General features: G+C 42.3%; 1 protein-coding gene across 1 annotated transcript in view; it reads right to left on the reverse strand.

Annotated features, from left to right (window-relative positions):
- LOC148035173 (uncharacterized) overlaps positions 1-20,297 on the reverse strand; it is a 69,042-nt gene extending 48,745 nt beyond the window's left edge. The window contains exons 1-3 of the mRNA XM_087680147.1: positions 19,838-20,297; positions 18,671-18,806; positions 13,258-13,339 (exon numbers count right to left, since the gene is read on the reverse strand). Coding sequence (XP_087536273.1) covers positions 13,258-13,339; positions 18,671-18,806; positions 19,838-19,955 — 336 coding nt within the window. The 5' untranslated portion in view covers positions 19,956-20,297. The remainder of the gene's footprint in view (positions 1-13,257; positions 13,340-18,670; positions 18,807-19,837) is intronic.
- Positions 20,298-20,868: the final 571 nt, after the last annotated feature.

Raw genomic sequence — 20,868 nt, forward strand, 5'->3', positions numbered from 1 at the left:
AATCTTGCAGATTTGTTTACAAAGGCGCATCCCCGGGCTCTTCTTCGGAGACATGCTAGATCCCTCAGTCTTATGCCTCGTCCAGGATCTAAGAAGGGGTGTTAGAGATCATCCCCTGGACATAGGCATTTTTCTCTTTCAAGCAATGTGCGGAGAAATTCAGGTTCAGTTTGAATGCCACATCAGCAATGGGGTGCCACATCATCATTTCTGTCAGGTCAGCAATCACACGTGGTGGGAGATGCTGTTGCAGATGCCACATGGCAGAGGACTGTACAGTCGGACAGAGGCTGAGCAATCAGACAGTTCTGGGCACTTTTTTATGCAGTTGGCTGCATTTAATACAGTTGACCTGATGCTGGCCATTGTTTTTTCCTAGACTATTTGTAGCCAGTTTTTTGGCACACTCTCATTCATTCACAGGCACTCTCAGCAGTTCATGGAGATCAAATCGTGATCAGGCCCTCGTCCTCGAGGTGTGCGCGTGTGATGACATCATAGAGGAGGAGATACGCAGACATACGCACTACTCCCGTGTACAGATCTGCATTCCTTTGTATTCAGTGTACTTCTTACAACAGATCTTGTTCTGCTCTCTCTCTCTCTCTCTCTCTCTCTCTCTCTCTCTCTCTCTCTCTCTCTCTCTGTGTTCACTCTCTCTCTCAATCTTGGTCCCATGCTTCCGCATCGCTGCACTCTGACAACACCCTCTCTCACCTATTTCTTGGCTTGTAAAGCCAAAAGCAAATGTAAATAGCAGACACCTTTCTATCCCTTGAGGATCACTCGCTTTGGTACACTTTAGTGACAATCGAAGTAAACTAAGACTAAATGTGTACATGATCGATATACAAAGACAACCAAATGCTAAGAATTGAATCACATCCTTGTGAGGGGTGGATTTATTGTAGCCCTGCAGAGCATAAACAAAGACATCTACTAAGACATGTTAGTGGCTTTTACAAATATTATATCCTTGCTCCAATAAAGCCAAGTCTTAAACCATTTAAATGACCGTAAACTAAGCATAGAACATGGATCCAAAGGCCATGTGCTTCCAAATAGTACCCACTTTTTTTGGTCAATTGCTTAGGGCATAGGGGCTTTGTGGCAGCAAGAATGTCTATTGTCCTTCCTATACTAGCTTGCTTTCAAATAAGTGAGATAGTCTCCAATTGGCTCTCTTTAGCCTTATGTTAGGCAATAGCTCAAGCTAATTAGAGAACCGAGATTTGAGGTCTTGCAAACATTTTCTAAATAGAACAACAAAATTGTTGTCGAATGGTTATTTCCTAGCAACACAATCTATTATATTCAAATACTTAGAAGGAAATCAAAAACTCGATGGAGCTTTCTTAGAATTACCCTTATTACTATCTCTCTCTTTGGTGATATAACCACCTACTTACCCTCTTTAGCCTTGTGTTTCACTCTTAACTTGAGCTGATTAAAGTACCAAGATTTGGGAGACTTGTTGAGCCGCCAAAAATAATGCATGCATTAACACATAATTATCATGCATCAATGCCTAATTTTACTCCATTAAAACAGCCCCAAAATATTTATATGCAAAAAGGCATTTCTTTTATTCAATAGGGCAAATGCCCAAAGATTTCCTATAAAATCTTTGATTTTCTTAGCATGAGACCCTTGAAAATGACTATTATCCCATCAAAAGCTGCCCCTAATGCTATCGCCCACTACCCATAAGCCACAAACTACTATTGCCTACATTAAATGCTGTTGCCAACCCTTGTAGGCACCATAACTGATGTTGCCTGCTCCTTGGAAGGCGTCTCTTGTTGTTGACAGTCTAGAAATGGTCTCCACAACAGCAAAACTCTCTCTCTCTCTCTCTCTCTCTCTCTCTCTCTCTCTCTCTCTCTCTCGGCATGAATGCCTTGAATCAATCTCTCCAATCCCCAAATAGCATTCTCTCCCGTTGCATGGAATTTTTTGATAAGTGGCAACCTACTAATCCCATTTTCCAACACTTTTCATCCATTTAATTAATTTGCAAAATTAATTAATTCTAAAAACTAATTTCGTCCCTTTTGACCCTATCCAAAATTAGATGTACCCATCCGCAATTGAATTGGCTAGGCTATTCGCAACCCCAAGTGGCCCCCAACCTTAATTGACCCTTGGACATGCATTAATTAATTAATTAATGCCTAGTCCAAAGTGTCACCATTGACACTTAAATAACAATTGATTGTCCTAGGGCCAAACTAACACCAACTGTCACCCAAAACCCAGCTAGCATAACTTGTTACAACTGTTGCCTTTGACACCCATTGTTTCCTCAAGGTCCTTGGCCTATGGCCATAAAATATCTACTTGCACATCACTATGTATCACATGTGCATCACAACATTGCATGTTTGATTATTAAATTAATCAAATGTATCTACCATAAGCAAAGCATCCAAAAATTTCACGTCCCTGTTATACAAATGCTCTGTATGTCATGAGAAAAATGCAGCTAGTAATGCATGCAATGTATGGGAAAATATATCTTGGTATGCCTAGTAGTATGCAAATTTCCATACGCAATCACATTGCAATGGTTAAAAGTATGCAAACAAGAATGTTTCCTATTGTATCTAATACTCCTAGCATATCAAGTACACATAAGAGGCTAGTCAATTGAATATAATGTTGCATATTAGTTAAGTTGAAATTGTAACCATGTGAAAGTATAAAGTATCACAATGCTTAAGAGGGAAAAAGACCTAGAACCTACTAGAGAATCTTTAGCATTGTTTTACCTATGAAAGAATGCAACTAGATGGAGAAGGGTGACTTGACAAATTATCCTCACCGATGCACTTTACCTTGATGTGTTTTTGGATCGCGCTCTTTCTAGCTCAACAAAGCATAGAGGTCCAATGTATTGCTCGATGCTCAATGGAAAGGTTGCATCTCCACTCTCTCAATGATGGGCATCTCAATTATGTAGTAGATCTCGAATGTAATTGGTTTACATCCAAGGTATTGCATGCTGACAATTTTTCTATCATTTGGAATCACTATTCAATATACTAGTCATTGTGAGTTGGTATGCATATGATATGGTTTGCACCTAAGCTCTAAAACTATACATTTGCAAAGTTATTGACATGTACAAAATACATGGAATGTACATTTTGATGTGATGTACATTTGCAAGGCATGTATGGAATACATGGATAGTACGCAATGTACATTTACAAGTGATACAAAAGAAATATAATTACACAAGTTACATATGGTTTCCAGCTGATATATCATTTACATGACTATTATGTGGTACATCATTGCTATGAGGTATTATTTATACTCGACTCATATATTACAATGCCTTGGTGGTCTGAACAATGTTGGGTTTTGACATGTGAATGCATCTCTTATGGTGTATATGGTTCTAGCATGTATTTTGCTTTGGTACATTGCAATGCAATCAAGGACAATTGCAAGAATTTGAAGGAGGTGGTCTGTCACAAAAACGTGAAATTTTATTACTTTGCTTAGCATTTGATTAAAAGTTAATCAAGTGTACTAAAGTGACCAACACATGTGAGGTGCAAGTTAATTATTTCATTGTGTGAAACTAAAGATTGCGAGATATCAATTGGTACCAAAGACAAAAGTTGAAACAAGTTATGCTTGACAAGTATTAGGTAGTACCCAGTATTAGATTTTGGCCTAGAGCAATTTATCGGCCACTAATGTCGGTGGTGGCATTAGAGACTAAGCATTAATTAATAAATTAATGTCAATCTAAGAGTCAATAACTACTTTGGCACACTTAGGAAACTACTTGACCTAGCTAGTTTTATTATTGGTTGATAAAATTAATTTTTTGACTAATATTTTAAAAATTAATTTAATAAGGTTAATAATGTTGGATAATGGGATTAGAAGGCTGCCACTTGGCAACTATTACCCATACAAGTGGAAAATTATTCCAACCATTATGAGAGAGAAAAAGGCTATTAGAGAGCGAGGAAATGCTGCTAATGTGATTTCCAACCACCACTGATCAGTCCTACAATAGACAACAACAATTTGAAGCCCTCCAAGTGCAGGTAGGTAACAACGGACCAAGGTCCTTCTAGTACAAATGACAACATACAAAAGGCAATAGTAGCCTTTTTTATGGTCCTAAGCTGTAGGTGGCAACTTCCATGGCTGTTTAAGCAAGCAACAACAATTTTTCAACCTTTCTCATGACAAAACTCTAAAATTTCTCTCTCTACAACATTCTCTCTCATCTTACAACCATCTCTCAAGTTATCTCAACAAAATCCAACCATTTGAGTTATCAAAGGTGCAAATATTGAAAAATCTCTATTGTAAGCCCTAATTTACAGCAAAAATTCAAGATTTGTTGACTACCATCTCGAGAGGCGTGCTCAAAACTGAGGACCTAAGACTTGAATTCCAACAAATGAAAAGAGAATTTCAAGGAGATTCAAAAGGCCAGCCAACCCATATTAGATTTGGGACTTAATTTGTCTTTCAAAGAGTAGAGTGAAAGCCAATCCCAAAACAAAACAAGGGGCAAATTGGTTTGAAGGCTTGTTGGTCAATTTTGACAACAAGAGACACTTGGATTAGCATGTATTTTATAATTTAATGATTTATAGTTTTTTAAATCAAGTTTTTTTTTGTACTAATATCGTACTATACCTTATAAAATCATAAGGTACCATTTAGTACCGTATTTTATTGTACCGCACCGTTTCATACCTGACAATTATGGTTACCAATATTTGTGTACCTCCCAGATGATGTCGCTTGCCTCTCGACTGCCATTTCCTCACTAGAAAATGGCCTACACTTGTTGCCGCTTATTATAGCAACACTCTCTTCTCTCTCAACCTCTATCAATCTCTGAATGGCTAGAATGACCCTCAACCAACCCCAACATCCCTCTCCCAATCTTCCATGGAAAGATTTGCCACTTGGCAGCCTTCTTATTGTGTTTTTCAGCACTACTTAATTAATTTCAAAAAAATATATTTTCTAAATTTTAATTAGTTATTTCTTTATCCTTGCCCAACAACTAACTAGTGCCCATCCACATTTAATGTGCTAAACCCATGGGACATTTAATTGCTCCAACATCAACTAGCCTTGGACTAGAATTAACTTATTAATTAATGCCTAGTCCCCCAATGTCACCATTAGACATTTTAATGGCCCAATTAATAGCCTAGACCCAAACTGGCATCAAGCACAACTAGTACCTATCGAACATATCTTTATACAACTTTTGCCAATGTCACCCCATTGCTCACTTGGGGTACTTAAACCATCAACATGGCTTAAATTGACTTGCACTTCATATGTGCACGATTTAATAATGCCAAAGGTAAGCATTAAAATATGTCCTCGTGACACGTGGTGGAAATCCCATCCACATCTTTCTTTTCACCTTGTCATTTTAACTATCACTTCTCCTCCACAAGTGTTCCCTCTCCCTCCTCCTCTTCAACCGTACCCATACCCCTTGGAGGAGCTGTCATTCAGCCAAAGAAGATGCTTCCCTATTGCCTTGAGGTGCCACTTTGCTATCGAGCCTACCACCCAACTATTGGATGTTGCCACCCGTTCCTAGATGGCATTGCTAGATGCTAGAGCAGTCATCACCAGCCTGCTCCAGCTGCCGCCTTACTGTCTAGCCACACCACTATTTACCCAACTTGCTACTACATGTATTTTCCACCTAGCAAGGTGCATTTTGTTGTTCTATAGGACTATCGACTCACATCATTATCTTCTCCCACAAGATCTACTCCAATTCAACCTCGAGGGATCTGGCTATTGCTAACTTTGCAGATGGGGTAACCTAAACCTATATCCATGCCTAAATGCAAATTGCATCACCCATCAATGCCAAAATTTGAGCTTTTTTTTTGTGTCTTCATGTTGTCGTCTTAGTTCACCAAGTTTCGTGCAATGGCATCTTTCAAATGTTGAAACTCTAGTGAAAAAAATCCACGCAAAGCTTGACAAGAACCCAAGTCTCTGAAGTGAACCTGCTTAGTTTGCTTCCAAGCACACCTTAGAGCAAAACTGAAATCAAAACACATTGGGTCATGAGAGCTATCAAGTGTTGCATGGGGTCCCAATACGCATGACACACCCCAAATCCCCAAAGATTACTTCTTTACTTTCCAAAATTAGGTACAATGACTGAAGCAATTGGTTGACTGGAGGGCAGAGAAAACAGCCCAAACGCTCAGTCTTGAGCTCAAGGCATGCTGTACCTGGGATTGTGCTGAAGTGGCGACCTAATCATGCAATCACAAGAATGAAGCAAGCAAGGCTGGACAAAGGCTCTGGCAAGAGCTTGCACAAAAGCATACACTAAACTGAATTGAAAAAGTCTCCGCACTTAGACTTAATGTCAAGCTGGAAAAATGCATGAAGCAGGCAACATGGAGCTGACCGCAGTCTCAGTGACTTGTCTCCTGCACAAAACGGGGCACTAAATTGTCCTGTCAGCAAGTGGTGTTGTGATTGTATGCAGACATCCTCAAATTAGAGACGGAAGCAGATGTATTTTTGTCATGTCATGAAATAATTGCTCGAGGAACCGAAGATGGACAAGAAAGCAAAAGGGAATCAAACCTAGCTCCATGATGTTTTGCAGAAAACTTCATACCATATGTGTTGATTTTTTAATAATGGGGTCCCCGTCAGAGTGCAGCGGTGTGGAAGCGTAGGACTGAGAGAGAGAGAGAACGCAGAGAGAGAAGAGAGAGAAAGAGACAGTGGAAGATGAAGATCTGCTGTATAAAGTGTGCTGAATACAAAGATATGCAGAAATATACACGGGCGCAGTGCGCTGGACTGCGTGTCTCCACCTCGACGATGCAACCTGCTGTTCACCTCAAAGTCCGCTGCAGTCTGCACTATCTCCTGTCTGAAATCTGTGAACAGAGACGGAATCTGCGCGTGCCACCGGTCTGTAATCTGCGAGCAGAGAAGTGTAGGAGACTGCTGAAAACCTTGGCTATTTATAGCCAGAAAAACAAGACGCCAAAAAGAACCTGTCGGCTGCATTAAATGAAGCCGACTGTTAGGACAGGTCGGACTGCCACGTGGCAATCCGACTGCACCTGATCAAGCGATGAATCTCTAACACCCCCTCTCAGAGCCTGGGCGGGGCAGAAGCCTGAGGGATCTGGAATGTCTCCGAAGTAGAGCCTGGGGAAGTGCCTTCGTAAACAAATCTGCAAGATTGTCCTCTGTCTTGCAGTACTCCACAGTGATGGTCTCATCCAAAAGCTTTTCTCTGATAAAGTGGTACTGGATCTCCATGTGCTTCGTCCGAGCATGAAAAACAGGGTTCCGTGCCAAGGCAATGCAGCTCTCATTGTCGCATTGCAGCAAAGTAGGACAAGTCTGGGGGCAGCCAAGCTCCTCCAACAATCTCCGAAGCCACACAGTCTCACATGTGATGGAAGACGCGGCCCGATACTCCGCCTCAGTAGACGAAAGGGCTACCGTGGGCTGCTTCTTGCTACTCCATGAGATAACACTTGCACCCAAGGTAAAACAGTAACTTGTAGTAGACCGCCTGTGGTCCACATCACCGGCCCAATCCGAGTCGCTCCAACCTGCAAGTACAAGATTTGAGCCATCTGTCCCTGCGGGATAATGAATCCCTAAATCAGACATCCCCCTCAAATACCGAAGTATCATCTGAGCAGCCTGCCAATGCACCGTCTTAGGTTCACTCATGAACCCTGCCAAGAGCCCAATAGCAAAACAAAGATCAACACGAGTGTCGAGAAGCCAAATCAAGGATCCAATCAACTGACGATAGCGGGAAGCATCCGCCAGGGGAGAAGCTGTGAATGGGAAGTGGCCTTCCAATTCGGATCCATAGGAGTAGAAAGGGTCCGACAATCCTCCATCGCAAAAGACACCAAGAGCTCCTGTACATATCTCTGCTGAGAAATGAAGATCCCCCTCTGAGATTGATAAATCTCATGGCCCAAAAAGAAATGGAGTAGACCCAAGTCCGTCATCTCGAATGTCCGATGTAAAGCTGACTTTGTCTCTTGGACCTGCTGTGCATGATCACCTGTGACAATCAAATCATCAACATACAACACAAAAAGCACACAACCATCCTAAGAAGTGTGAACATAAAGCTGCGGATCGGCCTTAGAACGCCAATATCCCAACTGAGATTGAAGGAACGAATCAATCTTCTCGTTCCATGCACGCAGAGCCTGCTTGAGGCCATACAAGACCTTCTTCAACCTGTAGACTTTCCCATCGGAAGATCCAAAGCCAGGAGGCTGCTCAACATAAATCTCCTCCTTCAAATCACCATTGAGGAAGGCCGACTTCACATCCAACTGGTAAACAGGCCATCTCCTATGGCTAGCCAAGGCAAGAACAGCTCTAATGGTCGCCATACGAGCAGTGGGGGCAAAAGTATCATGACAATCAATCCTTGGGCGCTGTGCAAAACCTTTAGCAACAAGGCGAGCCTTGTGCTTATCCAAAGAACCATCGCTAAGGTATTTGGTCTTGAAGACCCATTTGACGCCAATCACCTGCTTATTCGGGGGGCGGGGCACGAGTGACCAAGTGTCATTCCTCTCAATAGCCTCCAACTCGGCTTCCATAGCTTTCTTCCATGGTGCGGACTGTAAAGCCTCCTTCACGGAGGTGGGCTCTTGATCCTGAATAACACAGATCATCAAACAATAGTTAGAGCAAACAAGCTCCGTAGAATGTGCACGGTGCCTCCGTGACCACCACGAACCATCCTGCGGTCTCCACTCCTCAGGAACCCCCTCGATCCCTGAATCACGGAGTGTGTCACGGGCCCATCGAGGAGGAGGCCGAACCTCCCCTCGTCTCTCTCCATCAGCTGAAGACTCTGGAATATCCACCGGTGGTAACTCCTCAGGGGTGACCGGTGGAACAATAGACTCTGTGTCAAAAACAGAATCATAATCAAAAGGCACGGGCTCCAATGGAACTGTAGCAGGAGCCCAACTCTCCCCTGGATCTCCAAGAATGGGATGCTCCACACCCGTTGATATGGTTGAAACCTCCACAAACCGCACATCGCGGCTAGTGTACACATCCCGCTTGACGGGATCATACAATCGATAGCCTTGGGACTGGGAGCTGTAGCCAACAAATACCTGTCTTCGGGAAGCTGCTTCAAATTTATCACGATGAGCCTTGGGAATGTGAACATAGGCATCACACCCAAAGACCCTAAAGTAAGAAACATCGGACTTAGTCCCAAAGTAAGCCTCAAAAGGGGTCATCCCATCAACGGCCGAAGTGGGGGATTGATTAAGGATGTGGACTGCAGTAGCCACAGCCTCGGCCCATAGAACTTGAGGGGTCTGGCGGTGCTCCATCATGGTGCGCGCCATCTCGATCACACTACGGTTTTTCCATTCAAGAATGCCATTTTCTTGAGGAGTGTTGGTATTAGCAAACTCCTGGTGAATACCTTTATCTGCACAAAACCGAGCAAACTCATTAGAAACAAATTCACCACCCTTGTCGGATCGCAAGGTCTTCAACTTCCGGCCCGATCGGTTCTTCTCAAAGAGAAGCCAATCCTTGAAGTGGGAGAAAGCTTCTAACTTTAATGCTAAGAAATAGGCCCATGTCATCCTGTTGTAGTCATCGACGATCAACATGAAGTACGAGCTCCCACACAAGGACTCGTTCCTCATAGGGCCACATAGATTCGTAGATACAAGCTCCATCGGTGAAGTAGACCGCCGCGAAGCTGTGTGGGGAATGGCATCCCTATGCTGCTTCCCACGAATGCAGGAGACACATGGCTGCTGGCTCACCACTATATCCGGCAATCCTCGAACAAGCTGTCCACGTGACGCCCTCCGAAGATAATCATAGTTGAGGTGACCAAACCGAGCATGCCATAACTCTGACTGTGTCTGAGAGGTAAGAAGAAGAGTAGAGAGGGTAGTGGAAGACTTCAATTTATAGATGCCGTTCTCCTCATATCCGGATGATAGAACCTTCCTTGACTCACGATCAAGGACTCGCACCGAGTTACTGTCAAACTCCACCAAAAGTCCAAGGGAGCAAATCTTATGAACTGACAGGAGATGATACCCTAATCCTGGTACATGCAAGACCTCTAAGGTATGGGTACCACCACGTCCATCTGAAATAAGCTGCATCTTACCCCGTCTTGCAATAGACACGGAAGAGCTATCTCCAATGAGAATCTGCCCACGCGAGGGTCGCAATTGGGCAACACCATCTGATGAAGGAGTCATGTGCCGGGAGGCACCACTATCAACGATCCACTCTCAAGCCTGGGAAGCTGTCATCGCAGCATCAGAAGCATTCGGTGTAGAGTCCTCAATGACAGCTAGATGAAGAAATGCAGCTGATGAGGATGCAACCACCGCTCCAGAATCCTTTGTGTCCTTCTTGTTGGTGTCCTTCTTGTCTTTGTCAGGGCAATCCTTCTTCCAATGGCCAGTCTTTCCACAAATATGACATGTGGATTCTTTGTCCTTGTCCTTGTCCTTCTTTGACTTGTTATCCCCCTTCTTCTTTTGGTCCTTTCCCTTCTTCTGAGAGGCTTGACCTGTCAGCGCCTCCGACTTGGAAGCATTCTGTCCCTTTAATTGTTCCTCTTGGTCCCAAACCATAGGAACCAACTCTTCCCACCGAAGAGTAGACTGCCTCCCCGAAGCAATAAGGGCGGAGTAGAATATACCAAATCGTGGCGGCAATTGGGACAAGAGTGTGATCGCCATGTCTTCGGAGGAAATCGACTTCCCCGCATTCTGAACCTACATCTGAAGCTGTCTTAGCTTGTTGATGTGCTCCCGCAGTGAAGAAGACTTGCTTACGGACAAGGTCTGCATCTGAACCTCCAAAGAAACCCGCTTCATAAGGGTCACCCGGTTATACATCTGATCAAGCTCCAGCCATATCTCCCAAGCCACCATCCAGTGCTCGATGTGAGCTATCACGGCTGTAGTACAAGATAGAAAAAGAAAGGAACAAATCCTGGCATTCAGTTTGTCCCAGTGAGACTGAGCCTTGGCCAACTCCGCACGAGCCTCGGAAGAGAGTTTGGACTCATCTCTTACCAAGGACCGGTCGATCTCCTCCTGTACAAGCTCCGCCAAATCATAGGACTCAAGGGTGGCCAAAATCATGACGCGCCAGATGCGGTAGTTGTCGCCATCGAGCTTCTGATCTGTGGAAAGAGCCGGTAAGACAGGCACCTTCCAGTCCATAATCGTCTGGAACTCCAAGTCAATCCCTGTAGACATCTTCAACTGCAATGCCTTCACAAACGCAAAAGCAGCCCCCTCTGACTGTGAAAACTCAGCCTGCTAAGGCTCTTCTACGTCCTGAAACTTCTTCACACGCCGAAGGCGATGAAAAAGCAAAATCTGCACTTGAAAGCTGAAAACTCAAACTTCCTCCGCATCAAACAGCAGTAAACAGCAGCAAATCGACCACCTGGACTCCTTTCCTGCGCGCCCATGCTCGCTTCAGCCTTGTTCTGAGGCGCAGCCCTCCTACCTGCCCTCAAACGCTGAAAACACAAATTTGTGTCACGATAGAAACTCCTCTTCAGGTTGGTTCTGCGCTCAGTCAGCCCTTTAACACTGCTCTGATACCATGTCAGAGTGCAGCGGTGCGGAAGCGTAGGACTGAGAGAGAGAACGCAGAGAGAGAAGAGAGAGAAAGAGACAATGGAAGATGAAGATCTGCTGTATAAAGTGTGCTGAATACAAAGATATGCAGAAATATACACGGGCGCAGTGCGCTGGACTGCGTGTCTCCACCTCGACGATGCAACCTGCTGTTCACCTCGAAGTCCGCTGCAGTCTGCACTGTCTCCTGTCTGAAATCTGCAAACAGAGACGGAATCTGCGCGTGCCACCGGTCTATAATCTGCGAGCTGAGAAGTGTAGGAGACTGCTAAAAACCTCGGCTATTTATAGCCAGAAAAACAGGGCGCCAGAAAGAACCTCTCGGCTGCATTAAATGCAGCCGACTGTCAGGACAGGTCGGACTGCCACGTGGCAGTCCGACTGTGCAGTCCGACTGCACATGGACAGTAACTGTCCGACTGCACCTGGTCAGGCGATGAATCTATAACAGTCCCATATCTCCCCCCACATGTAATTTGGAGCTTACTGCTAGGCAGTGAATCCTATAAATCAACCTCCGGATACAACGAGACTACAAGAAAAGGCAATGCTTAAAAGGTAACTGATGTATATGTACAGCAGGGAAAGAATTTCACTTTTTTGTTTCACCCATCTCACCAGAGGATAGTACCTACACTTCATTAATTTCGAGAGCATTAAGTCCTAATTACCCCTATTTCAGTTTCTTTGTTGCTGCAGATTGCACTACAGTAAACCAACATTAGTGTGCATAAATTGGTTCTACGGCAAGCTACTATTTGCAAGTACCAATGCAAACACAAACTGTGCAGTTCTAAGCACTAGTCTACCCTGCACACACCTAACCATTGCATGTGTGCATCCAACCTGCTCCAAAGCAACAGAAAGAAGCAAAGACAACAGACCACACTGCAACAACAAGGGTTGGTTTGAACAAAATGGTTATTATTTATCATTGTGATAAAAGCTTGTAGCTTTCTTAAAGCTAATAAACTTCCTCAAACTATCCTTTAAATTGTAACTACACAGGATAAATAACCCTTACATGCTACAAACTGACCACACATAATGAATAGATATTTACTACAAGTGACTTTCCACACAACTTCACCAAGATATACCAATGTTATATGAAAGGCTGTTTACTCGCAAATGCACACTATTTCCCAATAGCAATGCATCTTATAGCCATCCCTTATCATAATGAATCTTAATATCGCACATCATATGACCGAATTTGAAAAAAAAAATGTGTAGTTCGAAAGCTTACTCTGGACACAAAATGTGTAGTTCTGGACCCTAGCCTACACTAGACATACCTAATCATTACAACTGGGTGACACCTGGTTGTCTCATCAAAAATGCAAATAAATGATGAAAGGTTCGATATTTTGAATGCAGTTGCTAGATGTGTTTTCAACAAGTGCTTCTTTTATTCTTACGATAAAAGCTCCTAACTTCTAATGAACTTACCCAGACTATCTTCTTGCATTTACCATAATACATAGTAATATCCATATTACTTGTCCAAATGTCCAAGTGTCACTACACAGAAACAAGTGGCAAAAGGCCATATAAAAGAGCACACCTCAGAAAAAGCGCAAGTCCGAACAATATGCTTGTGCTCGAAAGAGTGCAGCTCATCCCCACTCAAAGCATCCCAAACTCTCCTGAAATTTCACAGCTCAGTAAGCATTGATGCACCCCTCACAGATGTATCTCTTAAACATATTTATCTTGAAACAGGTACAATCTAGAAGTCCTAATACTCAGAATCTTTATACATGAATCATTACAAAGTTCATGGTTCCACATCCATATATAAATGCGTGTGTGTGCACATCCATGCAGAAAGCACAGATAAATGTCATAAACAAGACCAAGATTGACCACCATTGAAACCAGACCATAGTATCCCCCCCCCCCCCCACCCAAAGAACAATGATCCTTTCATGCCACCATTACAAGCAGTACCTGTACAACTTCATAATCAAATTTACCTTGCCTATTGAAGCTGTTAGAAGTACATATCTCCAATCTAGTGCATACATATCCAGCCTGTGGATTGCACTCTAAATCTCATTCCCACAACTGTCCGTATTACTACATTAGGCAAATCGTTTGCAACCCCACAAAAAGTCACAAGAGGCTAGAAGTGCATTCATCACCTAGCTTTGAAAAGCCTCAGGATTTCACACAAAAAACATATTCTGTTCAGATACATGAAGCTTGCAATTTTTATTGCATTGCAAACCGGACATATTATTGCATTTAGTAACATATAGAGACTGGAAACATTTTGATGTGAGGGACAAACAAAATGCTTCAGTATGTAGCTCATCGTTGCGATTAAGATGAAAGTGGTTTCTCTCTCTCGACTCAGTAATAAGAGTGGCTTACTGCGAGCTGGTACAGAACAAGAGAAGCCTCATGTTCATCTCAATGTGGAGCCATGATGAGTGAAGGCATATTAGAGCAAAGGGAAGAGGATTACAAGATGATGCCATTTTTTGTTGTATCTAGAAAAACAAAGAGGATTAGGCTAATGACGAAAGGCAACACCGGAAGATGGTGAAGAATCCCCAAATGTTGGAGTGTGCTCAAACCTACAAAAGATAATGACCAGCCAGCTGAGGGCTATGAATAACTAAAAATGCCAAAACTGGCCAACCTGATCCAAGAGGAGCCATGAATACGACCACACTGCACATCATCAATAAAATAATCAAGAAAACCTGGTTGCCATCATAAACGCTGATCACCCCATCCTGATTCCTGGTCAATGTGAACACAATCCAATCCCACTGAAAAAGAAATGCACTGAGCTGGAAAATAACCAGCCAATGTGAGCACTCCTAATTCCAACTAAAAAAGAAATGCATGGTCTAAAGAGCTGCCTTCTCCATCAAAACACTTGATAGACTAAGTATCAAAGCTCCTAATGTCTCCGTTTGACTTAGACTAAGGCTCACAAGCAAGAATGACTATGCAAGACACACAAGTGCTAACAAAAGGGGTTAAAGAATTAAATAATTTAATGTTTTACACTAAGGTTAATGGAAAGTTTCAACCACTTTCAAGTTCATAGAGATTAGAAATTTCAAATTGAGGGTAGGCATTAGTCAATATTTGAGCAAGGCCAAGTTTTTTTGAAATTTATTGAATTAAAAATGCTATAAATGCAATTGTGTAGGCTAAAGCTTGCATGGGCAAGTGGGCAAGTTTGCCAAAAAATGTAGTCAACCATGATTAGGGCCACACGGCTAGAAAGGGGTTGGAGACAACCTAAGTGAAATTCTTGTCAATTGATGGGGGCAACTGAGTACCAATCTAAGGCTGGTGCCAAAAATTCTTATCAGGGATACTTGGAAGACAAATTGGCTTAGCCAATTTAATTATTGGCCAGTAGAATTAATTTAATAAGCTCGATAATCCTAGAAAGCTGGATAATTCTAGAAAGCTGACACTTGGTCGGTAGAATTAAATTAATAAGCTGGATAATTCTAGAAAGCTAACACTTGGTAAAACTTGCCTATGCAAGTGGCAAAAATATTTTTGGGGGCTAGTAGAAGTCTATTCCAACCATTGTGAGAGAGGAAGAGACTATTAGAGAGTAAGGAGATGTTGTTGATATGATTTGCAACCACCAGGGACCAGTCCTACAACAAGTGACAACAATTTGGAGCCCTCCCAAGTGCAAATGATAGCAGCCCAAGGTCCTTCTAGTGCATGTGATAGGGTACAGGAGAGGACCTTTCTAGTGGTCCTAAGTTATACGTGATGACAGCTTCCACGGTTGTTTGAGCAAGGTAGCAATAGTTTTTCTGTCTTTCTTACAATGAAACTCTATAATTTCTCTCTCTACATCATTCTCTCCCATCCTGCAACCATCTCTCAAGTTACCTCGACAAAATCCAATCATTTGAGTCATCAAAGATGGAGATTTTGACGAATCTCTGCTCTATAAACCCTAATTTACAACAAAAATTAAATTTGACAATCAACTCGGAATGCGTGCTCCAAATTGAGAGCCTAGGACTTGAATTTCAGAAACTGAAATTAAAGAATTTCGAGAAAACTCGAGGCCAACCAACCTGTATTAGATTTAGGGCTTAATCTATCTTTCAAGGAATAGGGTAAAGGCAAATTCCCAAGCAAACTAAGGGGCAAATTGGTTTCAAGGCTTACTCGTCAGTTTTGATAACAAGAAGCACTTGGATTAGCGGAGGAGATCAAAGAATCTCAATTGTACTCCATCTATTTGCAATAAAAGCTAAAGAAATATTGCAAGGGGCACCAGTTTTGGGGCCAACAAGCTGTCCATTTTCCAAGATTAAAATGGTGAAGTGTGCATTTTCAAATCATGTGAATTTTATACTTGCTGTAATTGTTGATTAATCAAGTCATTACCACCCTCTCCAAGGAGAAAGGCTGGTTTCAGCTGGATACTCCTCTAAGGCAAGCGGCTGTTGTTGGACACTTTTTGGGACACGAAAACAATTTTCATGAGGACCATTTAACCCAAAGTTGGTAAAGTGTTGAATTTCATTTAGTTATTTGCTTCATGTGACAATTGCTTCATGTAATCATTTGAAAAATCAAGTTTTCACTACCACTTTCCACAAAGAAGGCTGGTTTTAGCCAACCTATTCATGGCCTTCCTCCTGCTATTGCTAGCCTCCACATAGCATCCACAACTGCATGTCAGGTGCCGGCTCATCATCAACATTTGCTGCTACTGTTTTGGAGGTCTTCCAGCCGTCACTTGCTGTCCATAACCTGCCTTCAGCTGCATTTTTTCCTTCAGCAAGCAAGCAACCTGTTGCAACTGCTCTACAGCCATTCAGCTTGCTGCATATTAATCGGATCTATCAGATTTTCAGTCATCTTTATCCACAATTGGCCCCTCAGACGCTGTGTGACATCACCTTCAGCTCCAGTCCATCTACATCAGTGTTGGTGGTATTGCTGCACTTGTAATCCATACATGCAAAACACACTCCCTCAGCCCGCTCTCGAGATTCAATGGTTGTTGAAGATCTCAGCTCCTTGAGCATCCACATCTATATCACCTTCTTCACTCATTTATTTTCAGCACTCTTTCATTCATCAAATACATCTTCTCTCCTTTTTGCATTTTGTGTTTCTTGTCTAAGTTCATTGTGCTTTACTCGTGTTCATACATTCTATGTTCAAACCCTCGCATATCTTCACAAAAAGAGGATGGAGTAATGACTCTCTCCATCTCAGGACCCTTTTTGGGCCTGAGAGGGTGCTGAATCACTAAAAGTAAGGCATGCATTAATCTCAAATTTGCATGCATTGATGCCCAATTTTGACTCCTTAATAGCCCAAAAAGGCAAGCAAGTGACATTAGCAAAAATAAAAGGCTTTGTTCTTTTAACAAACAGGACAAATGCCCAAAAATTCGCTATATTAGAGTATGTTGTGGGCATCCCCCTTCATCTTGATTCATTCAGCCATCAGCTATCTTCAGTTGTCATTGCCCACAACCCATCAAGGGCTGTCCATTGCTGTTTTCAGCTGTTGCCATCATCTTCGAGTGGCCACCCTGCCTTGGAGGACATCATCCAGCTGCTCGAAGGTCTGCCAATGCTGCTGAAGTCCATCACCCTGCCTGGAGACTGCATTTTGCTGCCGTCCAATGGGCCAACTCCCTCTACTATCACCTAGCCCAGTCATCATCAAGTGTCCCCCATCATCATCCACATTGCTGCTCTGTTTGCAATTTCCAGCCTACATTTCATCATTGAAGAGGTCTGCCTGGTGTGGTCATCATTCCTTCACCACTTGCTGCCCAAAGGGCTGCACTTCACTCCCTCCTTTGCTGCCCAAGACATCCTCACCACCAGTGGACCATTGCTGCTGCTGCTATGTTTTGGGATCTGCCATGAGTACAACACACTCTTCACATTATTCTTCACTCACCTTTGCTCTGGTCCTTGTGACAAGGAGGTTGAGGCCCCTTATTTGTATTAAACACATTCTCATACTCATCTTCCATTAAGCATTCTATAGATATATTCATCATGTTGTCATACATTGCGTTTCTCTGCGTTTGCCTGAGCATTTCTTTACATCTCACAAGAATTACAACACCAGCAACCAATATAGGATGAAAAATAGCTTTCTATAAAGTGGTATTCATGTTTCTAACATAAAGGCCTCATCAATCCCCAGAATCTGATCTGGCTCATTTAACCTCATGCCTTATGATCTTATTCTTGCTCAATTCCAGCTAAAAAGACCTGAGTCTCAGTTCTATCTCAATTTCATCTGAGCCTATGCATTTCTGACTTGACATGGCTCGAGTAAATGTGATCTAAAGTGACAATTACCTTCCATTCCAAGATTACTCTCTTGATAAATACCTTCTGAAAGAAAACTCTACTAGCACTACCTTAAATAGTTCATATTCCCAATAATCAAGTTTAAGAAGCTACTAAGGTGAATGCAGCATCCAACCGATGCTTCCCCCATTCTAACCAGTAGTTATGCCCCATTTAGTCCCATTGTGAATTCTTGTATGCAATTGTGTCATACCCCTAAAAACCAAGGGTTCAAAACATATATACCCATTACACCTTCATGGTGATGGGCCTTACTAATGGGAAAAATAATTCGCATTGTAAGCCCCTACAGGAAAATGCCAAACCCTCCTTTACCAAGAACTTGACCCTCTTCCCGCTAAAAGCAATTGATTCCTTTAAGCTCCCAAAGTACCATCAACAGCTTAGGCCAATACACCTAAATATAAGCTCCCAAGTATCAGACTTCCAGAAGTAAAAAATGCATGAAGCATTTCTGAGACTACATCTGAGTGGGAAATTGCATAGGCCAACATATGGAATACTAAACATTATACATGTCAAACACATAAAAGTTGTTATAAAGAATATAATTTTTCCTTTTCATTCCAAATAAATGTGGCTGAAAGGAGGAAAAGTAACACATAAAAAGTTGTACAGTAGAAACATTACGAGCTAAAATCTGCAGATGCTGTGGCTGCACGCAGTGCTGGAGTATCTAAGCAGGCACCCCAAACAGCACCTTTATGACCTTCAAATGTGCCAATCCAATCTCCTGTCTCTCCATTCCTCAGCATAGGCTTCCCATCTGCAATCAGGAGGGAAGCAAAAAATAAAAACAAGCAAATAACAGTTGGTTGAATTCAATTACTTATCATGAAAGTATCACAGTACAGATATCCAATGATCCTGAGTTACCATTTATTTTTGAAGGAAAACAAAAGGATAATATGAATTTTACTTGCAGCTTTGCTCTGTGAGCAGCCAAACAGCTCTAACATTTTGATCTATTTTACTGCCCCTAGCTAGGACAGGTTCATTATCTTAGCCTAACCAAGTGAGCACTTCATCCCAAAAGCTAAAACTTGCAAATATGGAATAATTGCTCTGAGTCCTGTCATTACTCACTTGAAACACAGACGGTTCTTGAGACATACAACCACTTGTTTAAATCTTTACAGCACCCACCATTTGGGTAGTAAGTCATGTATCTATCTACCAGACCCACCAACAGAGATGTAATCAAAAATCACATAATCATCATCAACATCAACATCTGACACTGAGGACCATAACTATCAGCACATTAGCCTTGTCTTCTCAACCAGGCATTGCTCACTGAACCCAAATGGTTCTTGGAACATACAACGAATTGTTTAAATTTTACAGCACCACCATTTAGGCTGTAACTCAGGTACCTATCTGCCAAACACACCAGCAGAGATGTAATTGAATATCGCACCATCATTATTCATTATCAAAATCATTACACTGAATACCATTACTATCAGCAAAGTTCCCTTGTCTTCTCAACAAGGCACAGTGATCATAAGCATGCACTGACTTCTATAGTCACTACCATCAACATTTCCCATATTGTATAAATTCGAGTCAATATTGTCCCACCTGCACAATCAACCTCATACATATCCACACACATACTTCCACACGCAACTCAAAGAACGAGAACAGGGCCAAGACTTTCGCACAAACAGAATTGAATCATCCTGCATTATTCATTTTCTACCAAGAAGACAACTAGCCCGGAACCAAGATACTGGCATGGTGAAGGAACCATGCATCGAAATGAAGTACTCATCAAAGAGAATGAATTATAACCTTTGCTAGCACTGATGAGAAAAAAGCCATCGGGAGTAATTGGACTGTAAAACAAATCAACGATTGGCCTCGAATGTCCATGGCAGACCAGGGGGACCTGCACCTTCTTCTTGTCCATGGCGGATCAAAAGCGAACAGCCGATAATCCAAAAGGCAGACCAGAGCCGATGCAGCGAAGATGTAAGTCTAGGGTTCTGACAACGAGCTGGTACGAGAAGGAGAAGGCGGAAAGACGTATTTTAAAATAGGAGGGAAATTAAGAATCAATGGCAAGTGAGAGAAAGGAGCAATATGAAACAAGATGCAGATACAGAGGAATGGGGGGAGGAAAGAGAGGCAGATCAGTGGTAAAATGCTACTACCAGAAGAAGAAGAAGGATCCTTTGTACAGAGGCGGGGCAGAGAGTATCTAGGCTTCCAAATATGTCCCAGAGAAGGTGGGCGAGAAGTCTTGGAGAACAGGGTCCCGTTTTATATGTGCAGAATTTATTGTTCCTATTTTTTCCACAAAAATAAATAAACCAATTTACGAGTATCATGTAGTGGTTTATGTCCGAGATGTTGTAGAAACAAATTTACCCCCCCCCCCCCTAAAACTTAATGCATAAATGTATTAATAAAAGTATTTCTCAACCACCCTAAGTACAATTGCAACTTAGCTACACTTAGTTGACTTCCTTAAGGGCATCATATGCCGCTACATATGTAGAGTCATACTTATAGAGCCCTTCAAAAGCTACTGGAACCTCTTGCTTACAACATTGTTTTCCTTCCAAAGAGGACCAAAACTGAACTTTACCAAAACATTTGTTGTTCCTATGTCTCCATATATCCATAATTACCATAACATGAATAACATCCCAAAGTTGAGTGGAGCCTTCATTTATTTGGTTACCTTCATCAAGATACCGCCATGGAAACCAGCTATCTCCACCCATTTTCTCATCTCGGCCCAAAGTCAAGAGATTTAATATGTTTGCCAAGAGATCTAATGTCTTATTTGGGATCGCCAAGAGTTTTTAACATGTTTT

The sequence above is a fragment of the Lygodium microphyllum genome, chromosome 6, assembly GCF_053477565.2.
Source record: "Lygodium microphyllum isolate KBCC chromosome 6, Lygodium_microphyllum_v1.1.10, whole genome shotgun sequence".
Taxonomy (NCBI): Eukaryota; Viridiplantae; Streptophyta; class Polypodiopsida; order Schizaeales; family Lygodiaceae; genus Lygodium; species Lygodium microphyllum.